Raw genomic sequence first — 9,569 nt, forward strand, 5'->3', positions numbered from 1 at the left:
CCTAGAGAGGAGTGAGGGAGGGGCTGGACACTACGGTATGGTGTGAGGGACATTACTGGAACGAGACACGTGCAGGCTGCAGTAACGCACAACGCTCTATTAGAAACGCACCACATACTGTACCCTACAGTTCCTACATTTCCCAAACAGGACATTATACCTGAAATGTCACCATATCCACAATTCTACTAATAGGTAGCCTATTGTAGTTTTTAAGTGACATGCTTTAAGAAGTTTTGCCCTTTTTTTCCAGATTCCACACTGGTACCATAAGTCTATTTAATTATTTTCACCATACTTTCATACATTTGTTTTTGAGTAATAATTGCTTGATAATAATGCCACATAATTGATAGTCCTCCTGATTAAAAAATGCGTCTCTCTCTCTCTCTCTCTCTCTCTCTCTCTCTCTCTCTCTCTCTCTCTCTCGATGTTACGTTTTTGATTTAATAATCGTAATAATGGTAAGGTTAGCAAATATTTAAATGGGTGTTTGTCTCCATCTAGTGGAGTGTGTGATGCTGTAAGAATCACCAGAGTTTTCAGTATGTGGTCCCACTCCTAGTGTGTCTTTTTATTATTATGTCGTGAATACAAGGCAATGTATAATCAATTATACTACATCGTTTCTAGTTTTATTGTAGATAAACACATTTTATTGTAGATTATTCAATTAAGAAACCAGCATGTAAGTTTTTACATGTAAATGAACTGAAAATAATACATATTCTGCATACAGAACAACCAAAGTCTCGATCTTTAATCAAAATGGCAGGCTTTCATTTCCATGATCACTCCCACAAACTCAGCATTTACCACAAATTACCCTTGGATTTAGCCTTTAGATTGTGTGATAAACAGCAAACATTTTACTCCCTGCAAAGCTCTTTTTTAAAATATCAACTTAAGTATTTTATCTAAGCATTTGCGATTAGTTAGCCTACCGTCTGGACTCTGGCAACCAACTTTCATTGTTGATGGAAGGTAATATGACATTTTACAGCTTTAACATGAAAAATGCTTAATGGCTGGGATGGTGTTGTGTTCAGGACATCCATTCTAAAGGAGATTAGCAACAGTACTATGGATGTAACTGTGGATTTATGAACTCCTGCACACTAGAGGTTGTAACATTTTCCATCATCCAGTGTTAGGAAAAGCTACTTTAAAAGTAATGCGTAAAAATGTTGTATTATTAACTAACCGTGGAATTTGCTACTTTTTCCTCACCTGACAGTTGTTCAATCTCTTCTGGCCTTGCATGTGTTTTCTTTTTTCATTCAACAACCTACATAACATACTGTACACATTTAGACTATTATTATACTCTGACCACTTTATTTCCTGACCCCTATAGGTATGCATGTCATGTAAAATCTCAGAAAATTCAGTTTGTATCATGTACAACCCTTCTGATTAAAAATGATGTGTTTACAGATTAAAATTTAGAGGTTTATTTTCAAATAAAATCACATTAAGTAAATTCACTGCCATTGAGATAAAGAGTACAATATAGGCCTTCTAAAGTCATGGTGAAATTAGATAATTGTCAAAATAAACTGAATCCTTGTAGTTTATTATAACAGATACGCCTACGTTTAATATTTTGTGGATAATCATCAGCACATAACACACTTGACAACATAAAGTGTTAGTCAAAATATGGCCACACAGGGATTTTGAAATAATGGGAATATTTCCATTGCAGAAGAGTACAGTAAAGCTCTGGCCTGTGTATGACTAGTGTCTGTACACACGCATGAGTGCACATGTCTAAGTAACTACAGTCATTTTAATTCAGCTATTTGAAAAAAATTAATTTCAAATTAATCTAAGTAACCTTACTTTTAAAAAAAAGGTAATTTAAACATTAACGTATACATTTATGTATATGCTCTTGAAGTCAGAAAGTAATCTGTTTACGTAATAAATGTGACAGATGACATTGTTTTCAGGACATGGCTCTTTCTCGAGTTAATCTTCGTAACTAAAGATGTCTAATTCTTTCTAAGGTAACCCACCTCAAACCACCAATCTCATCTCATTGATTTGAAAACCTGACTTCAATTAGCCTTTGGAGAACTCATTTATTTGGAGAACTCATTAACTTAGAGGTTCACACTCGGCCCAACATAGACTGTGCTTTTATATCTTGAAACACTTTAATAAGCCAAATAAAAACTGTATGTATGTTTAACACTCAGTATACTATTGACAATATGTGGCGCAATCATTTGTGTTATTAACAGACTGTGTGTTGCCTGTTATTGATAGTTAAGTGATAGTTCACCCAAAAATGAAAAATTCTGTCATCATTTATCCTCAGGTTGTTCCAAACCTGTATATTTTTTTTCGTTGTGCTGAACACAAAGAAAGATATTTGGAAGAATGTCAGTAACCAAACAGATCTCACCCCCCATTTACTGCCATAGTTTCGGGATGAGATCTGTTTGGTTACTGACCTTCTTCCCTGCATCTTATGAGTAATTAATCCAGGCAAATTTAAAAGAATCTTGAGTTCACTTTAAGAAATGCTGCAGTACATTCGTTTCCCCTCGCAAATGCAATTAGCATAAGATTGCAATGGAAGAAATGCAAGAGGTATTTTGGCATAGCGTTTTAGAATGGTAATTTACCTTCGATTTACACTTCATCTAGACAGATGAAATTCACTTGCACTTTGTTGTACATTCCTTAATGCAAACTTAGTCTCGTGCCAATAAAACAATTTCAAAAAGGGGAGGAAGGAATGTGTGTTACCCTTTGAAGAGAAAATTGAAAGTTTCAAGCATTTGAAAACATTCATCAGTTTTATGTAAAATATCACCAAGACATTTACATGTGTCAAAAACAAACATTTTGAATATTTAGGCTAAAATTGCTTTGGTTTTTCACCAGTCGAACTCTTCCATTACAGGAAAACAAGTCATTATAATATGAGAATAAAGAAACCCAAGGGTGATTCACTCTACTTAAGAAAAGCCAATTTAAGAATATTTATACTCAAATAACGATCATGCAAAATATGTTGTGAAGCATAGCTAATGAGCTAATACGATAAACCCAGTGGGGTTGTATAAACATGCATGTATTTGTCCTAGCACTACAGTATTTATAGCTCATGCATACAACTTTCAAACAATACTCGATGATATGATGTTCTCAGCTACATGGGATCTCTCATAGTGGTTCCTATTTGATAGTATGTATCCAAGAGCATTTAAAGAACATCAGTGTAGGTTTACCAAGGACATAACTCTATTCCTGATTCAATGGAGATTCATTTCTGAGCACTTTTTTTGCTCCATCCTCAAACAGATTTTCTCCTCTTGCCAAAGACATTGTTAATGAGCTTGGCCATGGACTTGGAGCCACTGTATCGCCTGCGGTCGCCTCTGTGTTTGAGCTGTTCCATCACGTGGCGGATGAGCTTTATGAAGAGGTTGGAGATCTCCAGGTAGTTCTCAGCTGCCGACACCTCCTGGAAGAGGCATTTGTTTTCTTGGGCCAGGGAACGGCCCTCCTCCTCACTCACTTGACGGCTGTGGCAGAGATCTTGCTTGTTACCCACCAGGCAGATGGGAACTTCCCTATTTACACGAAATGAAATCAGATTTGCCTTCACGTGAAAATTGCTACGTAATAGGAACATGGCTACAGTATATAAAGGAATGCATCAATTGAGTTGCATTAGAGCTGGATGCAAAACATTTATATAATTGATTCTAGTTTGAGACTAATAATGCCACAATAACAGTGTGACTGAACTTATTGAATTTCCCAGTAGCGTAATTGGAACGATGACTGTGTGATTATGAATCACATACATGAAATGTTTTCTGATGTGACACGCAAGTGGAACAAACAAAGGATCACTTTAGTTTAGAAACAGAGGGTTGGAAATTTACTTGAGTCTGTACACAAAGCTGATACTCGTTGCCATTTTGTCAAAGTGTCAAAGCCTGTAAGCCAATTTTTGAAGAACATGCTGGATTCTGACCACCCATGAATGATCTCATCGTCTTGTTTCCGAGATCTAATGGACTCCAGATGCCCAGTCTCACATTCTCACTTACTATTGTTTCAAAAGACTTTCAGATGACAAATAACCAGTGAAAGTCAAAAGCATCCAGACTTTTATATCCCTCTATAAACGAGCTGAAGTGAAACGAACACTCAGCTGAGACCTGTGATCATGTTGAGTTATTGACACTATTGGATTCAGCATAGACTTCCATGCATTTTGCGTGATCTCTTTGTGTGTACAAAATCTGATATTAGCCAGTTTGGCCTTTACAGATGTGCACTGTCTAAGCAGGAAACCTTCACTCCCTGATCTGTTAATGACCTACATTCTTTCATTATAGCTCAATTCTCTTGTTCCAGGCAGCATCAGGAAAGAAGGTTACTGGAGAGAATCTGACTCACCCTTTACAGGTCTCCCGACGGCTCTCTTTGATCTGCGCCAGAATGTTTTTGGCATTTAGGAAGGACGTACTGTCACTGATGGTGTACACCACCACAAAGCCATCAGCCCAGTCCAATGGTTCCTCCAAGATACATCTGCTTTCTTCACTCTGACAGTGGGTGGTGGGGAAAAAACACAGGGTTCCAGTCAAAAACAACATGCTCACTGAAAAGGCGGATATCAAAAAGGGCGCTTCTGGGGTTTTAGGGTAGTTATATTGCCCCACGCCAACCCAGGGTTAGTTTAGTATTGGAGAGAAAAGAGAATACAAAAGCGAAGTACATTCGGTTCTAAAAGCTGCTAATGTAATTTCCAAAAAAACAGGTTCTCTACCAAAAGACTTTGTTTTGAATGAGGTGACTGCCAATGTTTTTGCGTACATGAGCGCTTCAATACAGAATAGAAGGATGCCCGTCTCACGAGTTTTGGAAATCAAAGTGAAACAACAACGGCTGAAATAAAAGGTTCCCAGATGCAGCAGCTGTAAGCCGTGAGGCTCGGCTTTCAAAGACTGCGCACTGTATACTGAGCTTGAGGGAAAGTTCATAAATCCCATTGGAACACAACACGCATTTCCCATATGTAGCAGGTATATCTGAACGTGTTGCCCTGTGGCGGTGCTCATAAGAGTAGCCCTTATGAAAGAATAAACACATACTTGCGAGCACGGATCAAAGACTTCCAAGTTCAACTGCCTTCCATCAATGGAGAACCTTTTATGGTATAAGGAGTCTGCAACAAACAACGTTGGATGAAATACTTGGTAATACAACAAACGTGTGCACCATTGTAAAATCTGACCTTGGAATTGAGGGGGGATTGTTAGACATTTATATAAAACGCAAGGGGCATGAGGGATTGAGTGCGGGTGATGTGATACACATGTAGTTGTGTCGGTTGTGCAGTGATTACTGTGTGCTTCAGGAATCTGCATGACTGCATGGCCAGAGCATAGGTTAAACTTTTACAAATTAGACAATAGGAAAATAGACAACAGCCCTGCATCTGCATAGAAACAGATCTTTCACAATTAAAGTACAGAATGGAATGTTGCATGATGAATTGAATTAAACAAAGCTTTAAATTACGTGATTAAGCTTTATTTGATAAGTCTTTGAAACGTTTTATTTTTGAAGAGAATGTTTACATTTAGCTCTTTTTAAAATGTTAATAAATATGCATGCTGTTTCTTTTAATAGGAACGTATATAACAAAATCGTCATGTTTTCAAAGAACAATACAGTTTTGTTCTGTGATTTATCACAGTTGACATTATGCCGGCTGCTATGCTTAGACCAATAAAACCCACAGTCACATATAAAACATTCTGGCTGCACCACAACTTATTAAACGTGCATGTGAGATAATACTTACTGGCATTTGATGCATATTCTCCTATGAATCGCTTAGTCAAAAATCTGACTAAAACCGCTGACAAGAGAGAGAGAGAGATGATTTAGTGTTCTGTTATTTAAATTGAACCATGATGTACAGTAAATGACTGTTATAAACACTTGAAATAGGAAAAGAGGGCACAAGGTCAAAGTTTAGCCCTTATCAAAGGCTATTCTACAGTAAGTGCTGGTGCATATCTGGGTCAGGATAAAACGTTACATTTATGGGTTTTTTCTTCTTTTTCATGAGCACACTACCTGGTTTATATTAAATATTTGAGCCATGAAGCTGCATGCTGGCTCACTGAGCCATTGAAGTCAGGTTCATTGAGGTTCCGTACATAAATACACACTCTGTGGCAGCCTCCTGAAAGTTGCTTTCAATCTCTTCAAAATGAGAACCATCTAGCAGTACCAATTTAACCAGTTTTCCTCACAAACCTTCAAATCTGCAACAATAGACCCGGATGTTCTGCTCTGCTTTCGCTCTGGTTACTCAAGTCAGAACCCTGTGTGAGGACACACCTAAGCCCACCCAACAACCCCCCCCCCACAACCTCCACTGTCTCTGTCCTGGGGGACATACAGTACATAATCATTGTTTTCCAACTACTTAATAGTTATTACTACAGGTATCCAGCCCGAAGGTCTAAATGTCCTTATGCTGCAGAGTGGAACAAAAAATAATCTCCCAACAATTTCAGCGCTTATTTGCATCCCTCCATTTTAATTTCCCTCTCGGATGATTTGTGCGACAATGACCTCACTGCTGCAATCTGTTTCAGTATAAAAAGTACTTTCGGAGTTTTTAAGGGCAGACATAATGCCTCGGCGTGTCGTGAAGCGCTCACACACATGATACAGACACACTGCAACAGTAAACATGAATGACTTCCAGCTCAACTCAGCACATGATTTTAAAACATCACTGAGACGCAGTTGGAATCATGTCCCAAACTCTGAAAGTCTGTTCGTTTAAAACACACATTTACACATGTATGTAAAACGGAAAACAATACATGAATGGACTATGCACTCACCCGATTTGCCAGCTCCCTCACTGCCCAGGAGGGCCAGTTTGATGTCATTCATTGGTGTAGATTACGACCCTTGTCTGTGGTGCTTACTCTTAACTCTGTTCTGTGGTGGCACGCGTTCTCTTTTCCCTCTCTATCTCTCACTTTCTTTCTGTTACTCTCACAGACGCTACTCTCCTCTGTCTCCCCTCCCACTAGTAGAGCTGCCACAAGGTCATTGCTCCACCACAGACGGGATTCCCTTTGAAAGTTAAAGCTGTACAGATGAGTGAAGCTTTGCCATTGTGAATCAAACCAAACTGCTCTGTGATCTTGTGAGGTAAATTAGATGTGAAAATTATGAAATTGACTTTGTTTAGAATCATTAGAGTTTACTTTGCAAAAAATGTGCATTCCAGTAAAGCATTCTGAGTCGATTTCATGCTGCTGAGATTCCAGAACTTTCCACTTACAATGTTTTGGTTACTTATAATGTCTCAAAAACATAATTGCTTCAAGGATACAAAAAGTCTTGAAAGTGAGGTCTTGAAAGTGATAGTCTGAAAGTGATACTGAAAGTGAGGTTTTGGGTCAGGTATTTAGATTTGGATACCGAGTGCTTCTAACATCAAGTACACTTGATGCTGTGGATATCTCTCAATTATTAGGGCGAACATGTTAGCCCCAACAGCTAAATTCACATTGCCAACTCACAATCCGGCCAACAATGTCAGCCATATTTTGATTGCGGGGATCAATTCCTTATGAAGTGGAGAGCAGCAATCAATTTTCCCTCCTTTCCAGAACAGTTCCAAAAAATTGAAAGACGTTCAGCCATCCAAACTTCAATTTCATGGGCTGCTACACTGGTCAGGGAGGCTTTTTTCCACAGCCTTTTTTTCTGCCTCACTCTTTTCATTCTTCAGCTGAGTTCACCGCGGTGTCCTATTATTATTCTGTTATGTTTCATTTGATTTTCGTCAGCTGAAGACTCACAGACACTTTAACAATACAAAAGCTCAAAATGTGCCCGGCACCAAAAATATGTGGCACATATCAGGCTTAGTCTATCTCACCATTGAGTTTATTGCTTTGGACAGAGTGGAATCGCATTAAAGTATAGCTATAAACAAATCCTGGATTCAGTGAGGCTTAAACACATAGAGGATAGTTACTGGAGTTCAACATACACTTACAAAGACATTATCAACAGGCAATCACAGGCAAGAAAAACATACTTGTGAAACAGAAGAATGCTGGCGGGTGTTCATCTAAACACTGTACATCATTGCATACTACTGTATATCAAAAAGACTGAACTGGCTTAGCAGCGTGCAGATGTGAACGCAGAGGACCTGAAGGTTGATGAAGGGCAGAAAAGATTTGACGTTACAAAGCTCCATCACAGACCACACAATATTTTCTGTTATCTGCTTAAAATGAATTTGAGATGCATTTGTAAGAGCTACAGTATATAATCCCAAATATAATTAGACTTCAATATTGTATAAAACATGCAGTGCTTTACTACACATGGCACATTCCTTTAATGCAGTGTATTTTCATGTCCTCTTCCTATATGTTTGAATATTTCATAAAATATTAAACAAATGTTTGTTGGAGATGGAAATGATATTAATATTTTCACAATATCACAATTAATTTTTAATTAATTCACACTTTTGGATTAAAGGGATAGTTCACCCAAAAAATGAAAATTCTGTCTACTTTTACTCACCTTCAGATTATTCCAGATCTGTTTATTTGTTTTCTTCTGCTAAACACAAAGGAAGATATTTGGAAGAATGTCAGTGACCAAACAGATCACATTCCCCTTTGACTCTCATAGTATTTATTTTCCCTACTATGGCAGTAAATGGGGGATAAGATCTGTTTGGTTACTGACATTCTACCAAATATCTTCCTTTGTGTTTAGCAGAAGAAAAAATTACACCTGATTTGGAACAATCTGAAGTTGAGTAATTTATGACAGAATTTTCATTTTTGAACTATCCCTTTGATAGATCTGAGTAGAAACATATACATTTGTTTCTTATTTTATTTTATTATTCTATTTCATTTATCTTATTTATTACACTATTCAATTGATTATTATTTCCATTATATATTTACTATCCCTTACTGAGCCTTTTGCATTTATTACATTTCATTTATCATATATTCATTTATTATATATATTCATTCATTTATTTTATCATTTTTTTATTCACTTTTATTCTTGTTATTTGTTTCATGTTGTCCTTACTTTTAATACTGTTTAATCATCTGTTGGGTGCTGTATTGTCTTTTATGCTGATATGAGACTCCAATGGTCTCCATCTCAAGGTAAACTGGACTCTAATTTTGGATCTATCCAACTTTAACTGAATGTTGAAAATACGAAATACAGTAACAATATATTATGAAATACATTAATGGTGTGCATTTGTAGCACTGTAAACCTGATTAAGTTGAAAAAACGAAAAAATTGAGGCAATCAGTTATACTTTTTTTTTTTAATAATTGAAATTAGCTGGTTTAAGGTAACTCAAATATTATTACTTAAAACTAAATCTTTTTTCTTGGCTTTAAGTTAGCAAAACTTAGAAAAAAAGTATACAAAGATGCACTTTTATGTTAATTAAACGTAATATTTTTTTACTTTCACAATATTGTTTTTTCTTACTACAC

At 36.9% G+C, this 9,569-nt stretch overlaps 1 protein-coding gene across 1 annotated transcript; it reads right to left on the reverse strand.

The window, feature by feature from the left end:
* Window positions 1–1,963: 1,963 nt before the first annotated feature.
* On the reverse strand, window positions 1,964–7,072 carry rerglb (RERG/RAS-like b). Its single transcript, XM_057329675.1, has 5 exons — window positions 6,903–7,072; window positions 5,843–5,899; window positions 5,127–5,200; window positions 4,429–4,577; window positions 1,964–3,590 (listed from the first exon to the last, which is right to left on the reverse strand). Exons 1-5 carry the CDS (start codon window positions 6,952–6,954, stop codon window positions 3,311–3,313), a joined length of 612 nt encoding a protein of 203 aa, XP_057185658.1. The 5' UTR covers window positions 6,955–7,072; the 3' UTR covers window positions 1,964–3,310.
* Window positions 7,073–9,569: the final 2,497 nt, after the last annotated feature.

This window comes from Triplophysa rosa, linkage group LG1 (genome assembly GCF_024868665.1).
Source record: "Triplophysa rosa linkage group LG1, Trosa_1v2, whole genome shotgun sequence".
NCBI classification, from domain to species: Eukaryota; Metazoa; Chordata; class Actinopteri; order Cypriniformes; family Nemacheilidae; genus Triplophysa; species Triplophysa rosa.

Bases quoted from the DNA above. Each gene is read 5' to 3' on its own strand.
- rerglb (XM_057329675.1), bottom strand. From the start codon at position 6,954: ATGAATGACATCAAACTGGCCCTCCTGGGCAGTGAGGGAGCTGGCAAA. The intron at 5,900-6,902 runs GTGAGTGCATAG...CTCTCTTGTCAG, and splicing joins TGAGGGAGCTGGCAAATCGG to CGGTTTTAGTCAGATTTTTG. The intron at 4,578-5,126 runs GTATGTGTTTAT...ACCCACTGTCAG, and splicing joins TCTTTGATCCGTGCTCGCAA to AGTGAAGAAAGCAGATGTAT.